The sequence below is a fragment of the Leptodactylus fuscus genome, chromosome 2, assembly GCF_031893055.1.
Source record: "Leptodactylus fuscus isolate aLepFus1 chromosome 2, aLepFus1.hap2, whole genome shotgun sequence".
In the NCBI taxonomy this organism is placed as follows: domain Eukaryota; kingdom Metazoa; phylum Chordata; class Amphibia; order Anura; family Leptodactylidae; genus Leptodactylus; species Leptodactylus fuscus.
This window is the reverse complement of record NC_134266.1, coordinates 230,928,169-230,945,850: the sequence shown is the minus strand read 5'-3', so window position 1 is coordinate 230,945,850 and position 17,682 is coordinate 230,928,169. Positions and strand designations below refer to the sequence as shown.

General features: G+C 40.2%; 1 protein-coding gene across 5 annotated transcripts in view; it reads left to right on the top strand.

Moving 5' to 3' along the window:
- Positions 1-6,491, top strand: part of MAP3K12 (mitogen-activated protein kinase kinase kinase 12) — a 93,401-nt gene extending 86,910 nt beyond the window's left edge. For all 5 annotated transcript variants that reach the window (XM_075265800.1, XM_075265802.1, XM_075265801.1 and 2 more), the window contains exons 12-14: positions 952-1,022; positions 2,560-2,833; positions 5,758-6,491. In XM_075265800.1, coding sequence (XP_075121901.1) covers positions 952-1,022; positions 2,560-2,833; positions 5,758-5,832 — 420 coding nt within the window. In that variant the 3' untranslated portion in view covers positions 5,833-6,491. The remainder of the gene's footprint in view (positions 1-951; positions 1,023-2,559; positions 2,834-5,757) is intronic.
- Positions 6,492-17,682: the final 11,191 nt, after the last annotated feature.

Here is a 17,682-nt window from a genome sequence, read left to right as displayed (position 1 = left end):
TTGCGTGGATTTCCTCCCATACAAAAAGACATACTGATAGGAAAAAAATGTACATTGTGAGCCCTATATGGGGGCTCGCAATCTACATTAGAAGAATGAAACACAGTCAGTACAATAATTTAGGCAATGGTTTAGTGTTCTAGGTCAACATGACAAATTCCCTTTAAATGTGCAAATGCAGTAACATTAAACTACAGTATACTTATATATTAACCATACAGTTAACATCACAGATATACCTTAATGTACTACAGAATTTCGAAGGTATCATATAGTGAAGGGAATGGAATAAAGTCGGCTTGCATAAATAAAATATTAGTATTATTAATAAATCCATAAAAATATCTAAGGAGAACTAAAAATATGTAAAGGGTTTCCCACTATCCACAGGATAGGCCATAAATGTCTGATAGATGTGGATCCGACACCTATCTCTAAAATGAATCCCATTCACCTTGCATTTAACGTACGCGTAATATGTGGTGTTTTTTTGCTGTGGTCAAAATGCTGCATTTTTGCAACATGGGGCTATGGCCTTAAGGATAACAGCTTTTGGGCTATGATAAGACAATATAAAATATCAGTCGTACTTATCCAATTTTGCTTGAGACACCAGTCTTGACGTCAACTTGGTGGGTCAAAACCATACAAATCTGCTCACAATTTGGTATTAGAATTGTGGTTATCATAAACCTTACAGGAGGGCACAAACAAGTATGAGATCAAAAACATGCCAAGGGCAATAACTGTAGCAGTAGCAAACCTACAGTGATAGATTGGGCCTTTATCTGCATAGTAATGACATACTCCGACAATGTCAGAATGCAATGTTATTACAGGCAAGCAGAGAAAAGGAGAACTCTTGGAATCTTCTATTATCTTGTATTTTCCACACAGGCTTATTAATATTCAGTAGTAGTGTGATATATGACAGAATTATTTGTCCCCCAGAAACGAGGCGTATCATCAGAGGAGGAAGAGGGGGAGGTGGATAGTGAACTGGAGCTGGAGAGGAGACAGAGGTAAGTTTTTCTACCATGGATATTCCATGTTTATTTGGTGACATGCATTGCAACATCCTCTGTGAGTAATCCATTCGCCTAAAATGGCATCTAAATATTATATCCAACAGTAAGAATTTCTTCTCAATCTAAAATAGCTAGTTAATGAATATTCCAATCTATCATCTATCCACTAGATACATGATAAATATTAGGTTGGTGGGGTTATCATGCCTTTCAATCACTAGAGTGGGGGACCCCAGTGCTTATTCCCTTTTGTGCTTAGCTGAATCCATCTGCACCATAGTCTTTAAATGGAGTGGCAGTGTACATGATTGACCGCCATCATTCATACTATTTCTACCTGCATTTGTCCAGCTGCAGGGTTCAGGGACTGGGGTTCACCATTTTAGCAGTCAGTGGAGGTCCCAGCATTTCGCACCCGATCCAGGTGCATAACTGGAAATCATGGGGTCCCCTAGCAAAACTTGTATTGTGGCCCCATTCTACAATCTACCTCAGGTAGCCAGTCTCAAAATTTGAGAAATCTTTTGATCAGTATTTTGGTCTTCCTTACACACATATTGTACACAGTGATGTCACAGTACAGAGATAATGCACACAGTGATGTCACAGTACAGGGATAGTACACACAGTGATGTCACAGTACAGGGATAATATACACAGTGATGTCACAGTACAGGGATAGTACACACAGTGATGTCACAGTACAGGGATAATATACACAGTGATGTCACAGTACAGGGATAGTACACACAGTGATGTCACAGTACAGGGATAATGCACACAGTGATGTCACAGTACAGAGATAATGCCCATTATGACATAATAGCACAAGGATATTGCACACACAAAAGATCACTGTGTATACTGTGACATCACAGCACATGAAGATAGTAATTATAATGATGTCACATACATCTAACATTTATCACCTATACAATAAATCACTGATAAATGTTGGGATAGGTCGGGATTTCCCATAAATGTTAATTCCTGCTAAAAAATAGGGGTAGATCTAATAATGGTGTATTAGTAAATAGCTAATAATCCACTTCCTTAATATAATCACTGTAGTGGGTCGTCAACTTAAAATATGATATTTGAGATCTGGAAATAATGCTAAATATAGAATCAATTACATTGACAGAAAGTATATTATAAGATAAGCAACGCCAGTGGACTAGGAGGTTGTACAGGGATTTTAGTTGATGGCCTATCATTGATGGTCCATCAACGTATGACCGGAGGGGGTCTGACCACTGGGACCTCAACCATTCAAATGAATAAGAGGGCTTCAGTTCTTGCTATATTTGTTTTGTGGGCACAGTACTGTACTGCAGCTCGGCCTATTTCAAGTGAGCAGGGCTGAAATTCAGTACCATAGACAGTCTTATCTATATCACAGCCACTGATCATACATTGATGACCCAACCTAAGTATTGCCCATCTATTAGGAGGTCCTGGACCACCCCTTTAACTTCACCTTCACATACCCATTGAACCGTCATTCATTGTATGTGGTCTTCCTGTGCAGGTGGCAGGCAGAGATGTCTCAACATCAATCTCCCAGCTCAGAGAACTTGTCAGATGGTGAAGAAGGGAACACCACAGATCTTTCCCATAGTGTCACCCCAGATGTGCTCAGCACCAATACAGATGAGCGCCCCGATGAACGCTCTGAAGATCTTGTTTCTCAAAGCTCAGAACCTCCATTGGATCTTCTGACCCAGTCTGATGGGCTCTCTGAGAAAGAGGCTGTTGTCCAGAAGGTGAAATCTCAGCTCAGCAATGAACAAACCGCTGGAGAGGTGAGATGTGACCCTGATTTTATGTGCACATATCAATATACATCTGTATGCCCATTCTTTACAGGCCAGATATAAGTAAGCTGTTCCCACCTTCATCTATTGAGGTTAAAACTATGTTTCTAAGAAAAGGGACATGAAGCACAAAGACAAAGCTGACCTTAAAGTGTAACTCCCATTTTATTATATTTTCTTGCTATTGTGTCAGCGTTGTTTGGTGAACTTTTTTGTAATATGTTCAATTAACCTATCTAACTTCCTTTTAATAGAAAACAGACTGTAAAATTCTTCCTAGTAACCATCTAATTCAGCTATTACACGGGAAATTCTGTTCACATTTACAGTCCTATGAAAAAGTTTGGGCACCCCTATTAATCTTAATCATTTTTTGTTCTAAATATTTTGGTGTTTGCAACAGCCATTTCAGTTTGATATATCTAATAACTGATGGACACAGTAATATTTCAGGATTGAAATGAGGTTTATTGTACTAACAGAAAATGTGCAATATGCATTAAACCAAAATTTGACCGGTGCAAAAGTATGGGCACCCTTATCATTTTATTGATTTGAATTCCCCTAACTACTTTTTACTGACTTACTGAAGCACAAAATTGGTTTTGTAACCTCAGTGAGCTTTGAACTTCATAGCCAGATCTATCCAATCATAAGAAAAGGTATTTAAGGTGGCCAATTGCAAGTTGATCTCCTATTTGAATCTCTTCTGAAGAGTGGCATCATGGGCTACTCAAAACAACTCTCAAATGATCTGAAAACAAAGATTGTTCAACATAGTTGTTCAGGGGAAGGATACAAAAAGTTGTCTCAGAGATTTAACCTGTCAGTTTCCACTGTGAGAAACATAGTAAGGAAATGGAAGACCACAGGGACAGTTCTTGTTAAGCCCAGAAGTGGCAGGCCAAGAAAAATATCAGAAAGGCAGAGAAGAAGAATGGTGAGAACAGTCAAGGACAATCCACAGACCACCTCCAAAGAGCTGCAGCATCATCTTGCTGCAGATGGTGTCACTGTGCATCGGTCAACTATACAGCGCACTTTGCACAAATAGAAGCTGTATGGGAGAGTGATGAGAAAGAAGCCGTTTCTGCACGTACGCCACAAATAGAGTTGCCTGAGGTATGAAAAAGCACATTTGGACAAGGCAGCTTCATTTTGGAAACAAAAATTGAGTTGTTTGGTTATAAAAAAAAAGGCGTTATGCATGGCGTCCAAAAAGAAACAGCATTCCAAGAAAAACACATGCTACCCACTGTAAAATTTGGTGGAGGTTCCATCATGCTTTGGGGCTGTGTGGCCAATGCCGGCATCGGGAATCTTGTTAAAGTTGAGAGTCGCATGGATTCCACTCAGTATCAGCAGATTCTTGAGAATAATGTTCAAGAATCAGTGACGAAGTTGAAGTTACGCCGGGGATGGATATTTCAGCAAGACAATGATCCAAAACACCGCTCCAAATCCTCAGGCATTCATGCAGAGGAACAATTACAATGTTCTGGAATGGCCATCCCAGTCCCCAGACCTGAATATCATTGAACATCTGTGGGATGATTTGAAGCGGGCTGTCCATGCTCGGCGACCATCTAACTTAACTGAACTTGAATTGTTTGTCCAAAATACCTTTATCCAGGATCCAGGAACTGATTAAAAGCTACAGGAAGCGACTAGAGGCTGTTATCTTTGCAAAAGGAGGATCTACTAAATATTAATGTCACTTTTCTGTTGAGGTGCCCATACTTTTGCACCGGTCAAATTTTGGTTTAATGCATATTGCACATTTTCTGTTAGTACAATAAACCTCATTTCAATCCTGAAATATTACTGTGTCCATCAGTTATTAGATATATCAAACTGAAATGGCTGCTGCAAACACCAAAATATTTAGAACTAAAAATGATTAAGATTAATAGGGGTGCCCAAACTTTTTCATAGGACTGTATATTGCTTCTGTGTAGAGATGTAGTATTTGTATGGATGTTTACTTGAAATGGCAGTATCTCCAGTTTTATACCACCTATAATAATGGTGTATTCTGGTATTATATGAAAGTTGGGATTCTCAGCCAAGACTGCACCACTAACTATAAAATAACCTAGTTAAAAACAGTCAGAAATGTGAGTTTTATGTAGAGCAGTTGAGGCTGCATATAAAAATCACATTCCTAACTGTATTTTAAATCTAGTGATATCTACAGGCCTTTTTTAGACAGTGTTGAAGCTTATGTAGAATTTCAGCTTTCATATGATACCAGTGACCTTTATATAGGTGGTATACCTGAGATACAGCCATTTGAAGTGACCATTGCCATTTGGACTCTACATGCTGCATTGAGTACAGGTATATGGGACAGATTCCCTTGCGATGCTTACTTAGAGCATTTCCAATGGGAACTTTACAGACTGTTTTCTATTAAAAGTAAGTTAGATAGGTTGATAAAGTATATTACAAAAATGTTCACCAAACACTCCTTGACTCAATAACAAAACGTAAAACAAAATCCAAGTAACACTTTAACAAAAGATTTTTATGAAATGGTGGACATGTCTGGTGCCAAATTGGGTTAACTCTTCTGATACAGTTTTTTCCATGGTTAGAAAGTTTTCCTCACCATGCAAGTAACATGGCCATTATCTCACGCCCACATACAGAAAATAAATACATTCGTGTGCTTTCAGTAGAAAACACTGACAACATCCACTGGCATGAAAAAACAGACATGTGAATAAGGCCCTAAGGAAGTTCACGTTATATTATGTTTCATCATTATACCAAAGACAGTGGAGGATAACCTTTATGTGAATGACCCCTCTCAACAACATATCACATGCAATGAATATCAGATTATGTGATTTCTACTTAATAAATAATGGAAAGTATACCAAAGAAATAACTTGTTTTTCCATTTACAGAATGTCGTTCTGTACGACGACTCCGACTGCGACAGCACCGAACTTGACCATTCGCTGGCTGCAACGACTTCATGATGCCAGAGTAAAGATACCTCCTGACTGTATATAGAGGAAATATTTATATAAATATAATCTATAAATATAATACATAATATGTGAATAGACTGAGCCACACCCCAGACCTACACTTCCCGACCTCTCACACCCGATGACAATACACACAGTCTCCGCTCACTTAGCAGGGGATCAAGGTTTGGATGCACTGGAACTATAAACCTGCACACCAAAGCAGAGAGAGACTATTATGTAGTAATCCTGACTGTTTTGTAACGGCAGGTGAGAAGATAAAGGGTACGGAATGAAGCAATTGCCTCCTTTCTGCAAACACCTGCAGGGGGTGGTGTGGTGTAATCTCACAAATTACCTCCAGTCCTCATTGAACCACATGTCAGGTCACTGTACAAGCTGAAGTGGTTCATTCACTGTGTAACTTGGTTTAGAGGACCCCTACCCCTAAAATACAAGGAGATCTATAATGTGATGTCATCTTGTAACATTCACATATTGTTTAGACTTTGTCTTTGAGAGTCAGACCCATGTGTCTAGGTTTCAACACAATAATGAGCCATTAGGGTCAACAGTAGAGATCTGGGGTCTATGTCATGTGGGTTGATTCACAAATACCATGGTAGACCTTACTGAAGATACGTCCTGTGCAGGATCTCAGAGTCATTCTCTTTGATGGATCCCAGGAATCCCAATTGGGCACTAGACATTTGGCAAAATCTTCTTCCTTCTTGAGTTCTTTGATATCTACATATGGATTTGTGAATGTTATTAGATGTTTAATAGAAGGTAACCTGTATTTTAGGGTGAGCAGTCCTTTAAATCCCCCACTTATGGAATGAATACTATATATTAAATGCTGAGACTTATCATTGCATGGTATAGTCTTCAGATTTTCAGGGTCTCTAGAGACGGACAGTATCTGAGAGTTTGTTCTGTAATTTAATGAAATAACTTGGAGCTTAGTTACTAAAGGTGAGTGGAGCCCCTGTGCAGAACAGAACTGTATGATGTCATATACACTTAGTATACGATCACAAACTATGGAGAATGCATCTTTGAAGTACTCCCTGTTTGCCGTGGGTTGCAGTTTGGGTTTTACGTCTAAATTCCGAGAGCCTTGCTTCTCCCTCACTGTACACACTGTAGCGGTGGGTGTAGGTACTGAAGTGCTCCTTAGACTTCAGTGGGGCACTGCTGCAATACCAAAACATGCTGCTACAGTTTGTATAGGTTATGGGGATAATGTCACTCGCTAAGGAGAGACCACATTCTCAGGCATGTGGAGTCTTACAAAAAGCCATTTAAGCTCCACTGGGGGGATTATGGGAAAAATATGCAAATCTGTTTCCCAAGATGTAAATAAGGAAACTGTGCCTCTGTTTGCTGCCCTCTAGGGGTAGCTCCCTTGAACATCATGCCCGACTTTCCAACAAGCCTGTACTGCAATGATGCGGGGTTTTGCCAAGTCAGTATCCCAGCTGTGGACAGCGCTGTTTCGATCTCACCTCTGCCAAGTCAGTTTTCCCTAGGCTGTGCTGAAGAGATCCAACCAGATCGAAACAGTGCTGTCCACAGCTGGGATACTGACTTGGCAAACTCCCACATCATTGCAGTAAAGACTTATTGGAAAGTCGGGCATGATGTTCAAGGAAGCTAGCCCTATAGGGCAGCAAACAGAGGCACTGTTTCCCTATTTACATCTTGAGGAACAGATTTGCATATTTTTCCCACAGTTTGTATAGTGAATGAGTAGCGCACATCCCGGAATTTAAACAATACCAGAAGCTGCGCTGTCTGGGTACAGGTGATCTACAGGGCTCCCAGAAGTTGAATCTCAACTGATTTAATATTGATGACCTATCCTAAGGATCGATTGTAGAAACCAGATAACACCTTTGATATATCTTTAAAGTAGTTGAAACTATGTTTTTGTGATACAGTGTCCCAGATACCTTACATAGGTGAAATGAAAAAATAAAGATATCCTGCCCTTATCACTAGAGAGAGTTTAGGCACTTACTGGGTCCACAGTATGCAGTGTACTCCTGAGCCCCCTCTAGTGGCAGCGGCCGGCAATCATAATTGTATCATTTAGCTTTATGCATGGGATCCTACTGGAGCACTGTATATTCAGAATATATGTGAAGCACACAGTCAGCACAGAATTTGAGCCTATTTAACCCAAGTATATTTATTGTACGCTACTTGCAACACAATTGGACTAATCTTTATTACCACCCCAGGAATCATATATGGCTATAACAAAAGTCAACACTTTTGGATCAGTTTATTATATTGTAGTCACTTGTACTGTTGTGAGTTGGTTATTATAAAGCATGTATTAGCATGTACAAGGAATCTGCACTTAGAGGATCATCTAAAAGCGATTTTGGTGCATTTTACCTTTAGTAACTAAGTTCCTGTGCGGAGTCATAGAAGATTTCTGTACATCAGCATAACATGTACTTAAAGGGGTTGTGCCAAGATGACACTTTATCACCTAGCCAGAGAATAAAGGGTAAGTGTATGGTCAGTAGGGGTCTAACTACGGATCACAAGAATGAGGGTCCTGGAGAAATGTCACCCGGTTGCGATGCTGCTGCATTTAACTCTATGGAACTATTGGACAAAGGAAGTCTCATAGAGATGAATGGAGAAGCAGAGCACCTACATAACTACTTTCCCTCTTAGAGGGGGGGGGGGGGGGGGTACAAGAAACCCATTTTTGTGTTTGATGGGCGTCCCAGTGATCTCGTTCCCTTACTGATCATAGACTTATCACCTTTACTATGGATAGGTGATGGGTTGTAATATTTGCACCATCCCCTTTAATGTTTCGCTCCATCTTCTGAAGGTAGCAGCTTCAGTCAGATTGATATTAAGGAGTTACTATTACTTTCAAAGGCTTAGAAATGCAATGCTTGTTGTGGATCCGCTATGTAAAGGTGTCTTGTAACAATCGCGTGGGTTTATCTAACCCCACCTACAGACTGTGTATAGGTAACATAATGTGAACTGAAGCAGGATTTCATTTGGGAGGTAATACAACCTGGGTATGGCATGTAGTCATTGAGAAATCTGTCCTTTTTGGTGGATGATGTACTTCATTTGTAAGTCCTGTATAGAGTGGGGCATGCTTAGTATGGGCATATCCCATAGACTTCACCATATAACCTTGTAATACAGAATTAATGATTTCATTGAGATTCAGTCTTCCTAATGGATTTGCTGGCTTCTTATGAACAAAAGGGCTTTGTACCATTTCTGCAGATGATCAGAATGCTTCTTGTCAAGTTAACCTCTGTGCCATTGTGACAGTCTCATTGCATGACCAGCCCAGTTTGGCTACCCATATAGATGTGTAAAATAATATCACATACAGAGCCTATATCTGTCATGGGCAGAAGACCTATACCAAAGCAAGAGGTGACCTGTGATGTCATTTATGATGCATTCATGCTGTGACATCACTTTGGTTTTGCATCATTACCTACTGTCCTTTTCTACATCATGCAGGAGGGTAACTTGTGGCGGTCTGATGGCGCATGCAGGGTGCCAGGGGTGGCATTGATAAGACACTCTGCCTTGGCCACTGTATATAGATACAGGGATAGAATAGCAATCTGTATCTTTGCTCCAGGTGAAGGAAAGCCTGATTCCACCACTGCATTATGGTATGGAAATACTTGGGGATAGAAAACCAAATTACAAAGACAAGACTCAATTTCTCTACTTCACGTCTTAGGTTTGTGGTAGCACATATACACATAATAAGGGCTTTTTCAGATGACTACTGAGAGACCTCGGAGTACAAGCCTACTCATGCCAGGTGGTCTCTTATGTACAGGCATTGGATCATTATTGGCAACATATCAATACTGGTCAGGCTATCTAGGGGCTTCTAGCACTGGTTCTGTGACGCTCACTATGGTTTGCTTGAACAGTATTTTACTTAATCTGGCCATACACATTAGATGACTATCAGCCGAAACTGCTAATTTTGTCGGGCCTGACAACGCAGGTGTCGGCAGATACGGTAAGGATTGGGCTATTGGATTTCATGCTTTCAGCTGTCTCAGCCCCATTCAGACTACATGCACATGCAACCAGGCTGAGCATACATGTGTATGACAAGTCTGGAGAGATACCTGTTGGGTAACTGCAGTCTAATGTGTATGGCCAGTCTCAGAGCTCAAAGAACCAAAGTTTTTCTTACTCATTACTAAACAGGAATCCCAATACTCAGGTTTTGGCCTTATTGGGGGAGGTATCACACCAGAGGAGGGTACAACGTATAGGAACTCCCCTGGACTTGGCACCACACTTGTCCAGATTAAAAAGATTATTGAAAGTGGCACAAAGCAGTTTAGGTCTGACGTTTTCAACCATAAAAAGAGATGAGCTTACATAGCCCTAATTCTATATTTATGCATGAATACCAGAACTGCTCTTCAACCCTACGTGGCTCCCTACTATATCCTACTATAGATTTAGAGGCAGAAAGCTTCCTCCACAGATCACTGCCTCAGATTCATTTTGTGCTGATATAGGTAAATTTGTGATTGTTACAAGCATGTCTTTTATATGAACAGAACCGGACCTCACGTCTTATCGGTCCTTTAAAATATCTTACAAGTCACCCTGTACAATAGACATCCTGTGACAAATTCTCATTGGTGCTATGCTCTGTAAACCAGCCTTGCATTAAACCTCATTGAGATCCATTTTTTCCATACAAAAATGTATACTCATTAACATACACCCTTCAGCCCATGTGAACGTCTTGTGTGGATGGGACCAATATTCCTTTAGTAGCGTATATAATTCCTGACATTGTAATATATAGAGCAATCTATTTCTAAGGGGTGGTCAGTAAGCATAATACGGTGGAGCTAAAATTCTGTCATGGGGAATCTTGTCTGGATAAGGGGTGGTCTTCTCAAACAGAGGTTTTACTCCATAGAAAACGAATCCTGATGTGCCAGAGTGTAAGGCCGACTTCATACAGATGGGTTTGGTCTATGCGAGATGGATTGGATGATGACTGCACTAGCCAAGCTCAACACTGAGACAAGACGCGAACGTCCAGCATAATGATTTATGGTGCTGGGAGTCCTTGTCTCCCTGCGGCTCTACTGTCCTGCACTGCAAACACAAATATAGTACAGGACAATAGAGCCATGGGGAGACCATAGATCATTATGATGCTTGGAGTCCATGTTCCAGCTCAATGTTCAGTTCAAGAAATACGGCTGACATCCAGTCTGTTATCTCAAGGACTGAACCTGCCCTTGTGAAGCCGACCTAAAGCTGGGTTCACGTATGCAGATTTTTGAGCCACATACAGGCATGAATATGAAAGATCCGAAGACCTGTCCTTATACCTGTGGATCTACTTGACTGCTATTCACCCTCTGCTCTCAAAGTGATACAGAGAAAATGCTACAGTATATTTCCACATTGTAATTTACCTCTGTGGATATAATTTGCAAGAACGTTTTTTGGGGGTTAAGGATGCTCCGTGAGGCTTTGATGCAGGAACTTGGTTACAGAGCAAATTTTTGCAAAGGGTGCTAGAGGAAGCAGAGACATTCAAGGTGCTATGCCTCAGTTATAGAAGTAGGCCATAGTGAGTCCTGATTTTTACTGTATATATAAAGGAAGAAAGCACTTGAATGCATATGGATCATAAGGGAAGATTTCACTGAGCTATTGCCAGGACCCTGATCACTGAAGAGCAGCTACTAAGTGTCACTGTAATACAGGGCCTCTATAGGATGCTAAACACACATATTTATGAATAGGAGATTTTATTATCTTATGATTTATCTTATGATTGGATGTACAGTCCCTGGTATTGTGCTATTTGGTTATTTTTATGAATAGACTGTAAAAGTCAAGGGGTATTTTAGAACCTTTATATTGATGACTTATTGTATCCTTATCAGATCAGCGGGGGTCCAACACTTGGCACTCTCCCTCTGGTTAGCAACATTATGCTTTGCATTGTGGCTATGCAACTCAGTCCCATTTGCTTAATGGAGACTGAGCTGCAGAAGGATGACATGACTGGCGGAACTGACATCAGTTACTAAGAACAGGCTGCAGTGCCCACCCGAGTGTTGTAGCCTCTTCAATCAGCTGATCAGTATGGGGGCCAGGAGCTGGACCCTCAGTGATATGATATTGATGAATTATCCAAAGGAAAGGCCGCTGTTATAAAAATCTCAGAATACCCATTTAAGAGTTAAACCTTTCTCCAGTGCTCTTGTTGAACTAGAAACTCCATTACCTTCTATGCAGTTGTTAGATTTCAGGGTAGCAGTGCTTGCTGATGACGTCACAGGCCTGGTCCAGAGTAGGCCCATTGCTGCTGTTGTGTATTTGTACTCTGTCCAATGTTCTCAATCTATATTGGTCAGAAAACCAATGAAGCAAATAATGGGAATATATAAGGTTGCTTATAAAGAGGATATCCAGAACTAATAAATTAGACATTGTTCACATATGCATGGTCGTTTCTCTTCATGCCATAAGTCAAGATTTTTTTGATGGTAAGGATAGTGCTGAATGCTAGACTTTTATTGCTGCCAAAACTAATGGGATTGCTGGTGGAGGCTGCTTATGGAAACCTCATATGTAACTTATCATATGCAGTTATATGAAGCAGTAATAAGGAACTATAGAAATCTATAAACTGTAAAGCTGGTCACACCCATGAGATAGCGGTCACCTGAATGAATGCACGTATAGCATGCAGCCACTACTCATTACGCCCCCTTCCCCACAAATATATACGCGCTTGGCCAAGTGTGCATATGTTCTGAGTTCTGTTAATTTATAAGGTCCCCTGAGGACAAAAGGACCAAACATGTTGAAATCTGGCAGCCTGCTCCTTCTTCCTCCTGACAAACATAGGACACCCTCATACAGTTTGGTTGAAGGTCTCGGCAACCTTAAGGTCCTTTCACATGACAGAATCTGCTGCTGATTCTGAGGCGGATTCAGCACAAAATGATGCCCTGATTCTGTCTTCCATTATATTCAATAGATAGATAGAGGGGATAGAGATTAAAACAGGACAATGAAAAAATAAACGTTCTGCTCAATGCTGCCTTGGGTTCCACAGTTGATTCAGTCACAGGATCTACGGTGCGAGGCGATCTAGTGATTCGGCCCCATTCATCTGAGCCTATTTGGTGGGTAAAAGTCACGTCGGGAAGTTGGATGGGCAGAAATGGAAGAGGAATTTGAAAGTAACCTTAATATAATGGGTAAGGCCTGTGTAATGCTTGATGCCTGGATTCTGAAATTGAAGTCGACTATTTGACTTCAGTGTACTCATCAGGTCCTAAAACCGGGAAATGAGGGACTGCCCTACGTAGTTGTACCAACATAGGCAACATTCAGAGCAAAGTATGATGGACCTGAGACATTAGGATGGATCTCCAACTGAACATGGGAAAGAAAGAAATACTCTTAATGTTATTTAGAAAACCAGTGAAAATATATTGTAAGACTTTAGGATTGGCAGCTATAGTTATTGGGATGATACTATTCTGTGAAGATTCCACCATTGCATACCATGAAAGTATGATCATGAACATAAAACATGCTCTATAGGCAGGGGTGTAACTTGAGGGAAAGCAGAGGGTGCAGTAACACCGGGGCCCAAGGGCCCATAAGCACTGGCATCAGTATTGAGATTGCAGCTTCCACCTGCCCCATAAGCCAAGGAGACCCACAGATTACTCTAACCACACTAAGGTGGATTAAACTCCTTATTACCCGTAACCATCACTATGAACTCACTGTAGAGATGAAGTAGGGGGCCCCAGACAATAGATTGCAGCGGGGTCCACATGACTTTAGTTACTCCACTGTCTATAGGTCATCATTCTCGTGCAGCCATTATTGCTAGCTATGATCGGACTGAATTGGACACCATATAAAATCATAGCATGTAAACCAATTGTAAATGTAACGCCATAGATTAGATCTTTTATTCATTCATTACTTCTATAGATCCATAAATGGAAATGAAACATGGCCTTCATTAATACAATGTAGCAAAACACATTCAGTGACACAATGTTTATTGAAGAGCTATCTCTTTAAGGAATTTGGGGGTTCTTAAAATTCAAAGTAAGACTAGGGGTGCACGGCAATATGAAGTTGAGTGACATAACATTGTAGTGTCATGACACGTAATGATAGAGAATAGGGTTGCACTATGACCTGCAAGGAGCTGTGACCTGTCATTTGGCAGAACTCCAACCCTACTGTGGGATTTCTGCTCTCAGTATCATTAGGCCGGCACATTTGTGATTGTAATATCGCCAGAAGTTGCCATGTAGCTCTTGTCTTAGACTTTGTTGAACACATTTATAATGGTTGCTTATCAGACCCACAGAAAAATCTTAATTTTTTAATAGATCTCAAGGCAGCTGTAGTCTAGATACTGCCGAGTCAGGCATATCAAACTGTACATAATGTAATAGGGCACATAAAATGCCATATCAGCTCTAAAGTGGCTACAAAGTCCTACGTTACCGTTATCGATATATTATTGTTAAATATCAAAGAACTATTGAATGTTCTTTATTTTATTTAATTATGCATTATCTATTTTATTTATTTTACTAATTTATGCTGCATTTAAGCCTTAAATTGCTTGCCTGCTTTTGATAATCCTTTTTCAAAAGAAGGGTCCATGAAAGTAAGCAGATCACAAAGTTTCTTGCTGCTAGGATGCCCAGTGATCAGTTGTGTTTCATTTCCCTGCAGTGCCCCCGCAGGAGAAGTGAAGAATTACACAGTTAATATAAGCAGGCTGTCTGTGTCTTGCATGGACAAGCCAGGTCCTCCAGAGCTTTCTCTTTATAGCTCTATTTTGCCCCCAAATATCTGATAGTTACTTAATGTGGGAGTGAATTAACTCCTAATGCTCTAAAAAGGCTGAGTTCACATCCGTGTCTGAGTATATATTCTTCTGGTCGGTCACAGGACCAGAGGAATGGAAGAATGGTCGGTAAGAGATCCGAAATGACTATAATAAGGTCCTTTCTGGTACCTGTTATCTGTATACCGACACCACTAAACGATGAAGTCTATCTCAGATATCTGCTGAACTCTGCGTTGGAGGCTCCAATGAAGGACTCTGATGCAGATGTGAACTTAGGGCAAGCTTTTCGAAATGGGTTTTCTAAATCAGACAACCCCTTGTAATGTGACCCTCATATATTATTACAAGTGCTAAACAATTTACATTAAAACAGTATCTAGGTAGTATAATATACAGATCACAGGCTACAATGTAAATAAGAGCTACCTATACAGAAAGCCATACGTAGCCCCTAAAGTAACATTTGGATATTCCAACATGGTACCCCGGAGAAATGCTGTTTGCATGAAATATAATGGTTGGAAGAAAATGTATTTAGAACAAAGTAGAAGAGACCTTTGACCTAGAACTTGGATCTCACTAGGACCTAACGTGTTAAAGAATGTATTTATTACGAAGACCAAAGAGGAGATCTATAAGAGAAGACAAAGCGTAGTCGGAGAGTTACAGCATGTCATAGCAAATGTTTATCAGATGTGCTAAGTTTATGGATGGAGTGTAGATACACAGGGCATGAATCCTGGTCCGCAGGTGCATGAAGTCACTCAAATATCTAGATTATTAAATGGAGGATTAAATGATAGAAAGATGTTATACAGAGGTTAGTCCTCTTTAACTCACATAAAATGTTTATTCTTTTACTATCAAAGGTGCTTGTGTAAGACTGTAATATGTTATTAACCAATACACGGAATCAATGGTCTCTAAGTTGTGGCTTCCCAACCGTTGCAGAAGTACACCTTTGCAGGTTGGAGACCACTGTACTAAAAGGTGGTTAAAGACTAAATGCAATGGAGACAGCTATTTTGTAGGCTAAACTAACGTTATGTCTCCATATATTATTTGGAATATCAATAAGGCCACAATTTTGGGGACAATTTAGAGTCCAAAAAAATTCACAAATTTTGACCCAAGTCAAAAATTGCTCAAAAAACTTCAGTTACATGGAATAGAAAGAGTCTAAGTTTGCTTTAACACCCTTCTGAAGAAGACCAAGATGTTGCATGCATAGTTCGGGTGCATTCACATCATGTTTTTTTTCAGCCGTTTAGCAAATCTATTCCACAGATATCAAAAGTGGATCTGCAATGTATAAAAAAAAAACATGTCATGAATGAACCCTTACCAACATGAGGAATTTTATTCCTACCCTTGGGATCGCACCAATACAGTCAAGAACCTTTTTGGAGGGGAGTTCGGGTTTCGTAAACGTTTCCTTTTTTTTGACAAATTTTTCCCCGTATGATCTTGGCAAATTTTATTTTGTATCTGAAAATTCAGGATATTTGGCAAGGGGCTGACAGATGGAGGGTCACGATCTTACCATTAGAGGGTCCAATAAATGAGGCATAGTCTTCACGTATGTGAAGTCCTTAATCTGGTTGTTTCCATTGGTTGGAGGGGGCATGACCGTTTTTGTAACATGGTGCAATTTTTACAATTAGACTGTAACCCATTGCAACCAACTAATTGATTGTGACCCATTACCTTAGCACAGATCTGTTTGGTTCACTGGCCACCAGACCACACAATGTTAAGACCACAAGATCTGCTACTACTATTACTACAGAGCAGGAGACAAAGATGACCACGTTCCTACACTTGCATCCTTTCTGCTGGCTGCACCCTGTCTTGTACTATTCTGACATGTTTTGCTTCTTCAAGTTAAGAGACGACATATTAACATTTTAAGAGATTTTTACACACGCCCCATGAGGTTGAAACCTTTGACATGTTACACCCACAGTGCTACTCCATACCAGACTGGTACATCTTAGTGTGTATGTATTATGATAATGGCAGGACCCCAATGCTGCCAGCACCTGTCCCTGCACATTACCTATTAAAAATCAAGCATTTTGTATTAAAAATATTAAAGGCTCCTGTGTTTTCTTTTCTATTTGTCAGATTGATAACTTTATTCTTTATATTGCTTCGTTTTGGGATACATACATAAAAAACATACCATTGGGTACCATTGGTTATGTGCAGTCCCTTGCTGCTTATATCTAGTGCTGTGGACCAGGAAAAAAGTTACTGACTCAGTCTTTGAGATAAAATTATTAATTATGTTAAATTATATTACAGAAATTAGTATTGTATAATTAATTAGATGCATGGACTATTTACTGCCATTCGAATTTGATCACTTTTATGTGAGTTGGAGATTTACTGCTTCTGTCTGACCTTGGCTATTTATGAAGTAGTCGGAATGAGAGTCAGGCTGTGCAAAAATAGAAGCGTCGGAGTCAGTGGTTTGGCTTACTGACTCCACAGCCCTACCTATATCCTATATTATGGTTGTGGTGTCCTTGCTATGTCATCCACCCATTTTTGCAGAAAGTGGCAAGTGAGGTGCAGAACAGAGGATATGGTGCACATTCGGCATAATAAAGGGCCTTGCACTAAACGGGCACCACATTTGCGCCCATCTACACCAGAAAACTGACATAGATGGAATGAGCTTTGATAACTGAATTACTTTTGGAAAATTCTCACTCACTCTGCTTCTACCTTATGCTCCCAATTCTGCTCTGGATCTGTCCTGTTTGAACATACCTCTATGAGGACGAGTTCACATGGAATTTACAGGCGCACATTCTGGCATGTATACACGTGTCAGAATGTGAGTGCTCAAAACAGATCCCTTTCATTTCAATGTATCATTACGGGCATATAACGCGTGTAATTTTACAACAGGAATAGGAAATAATTAGAGATGAGCGAACAGT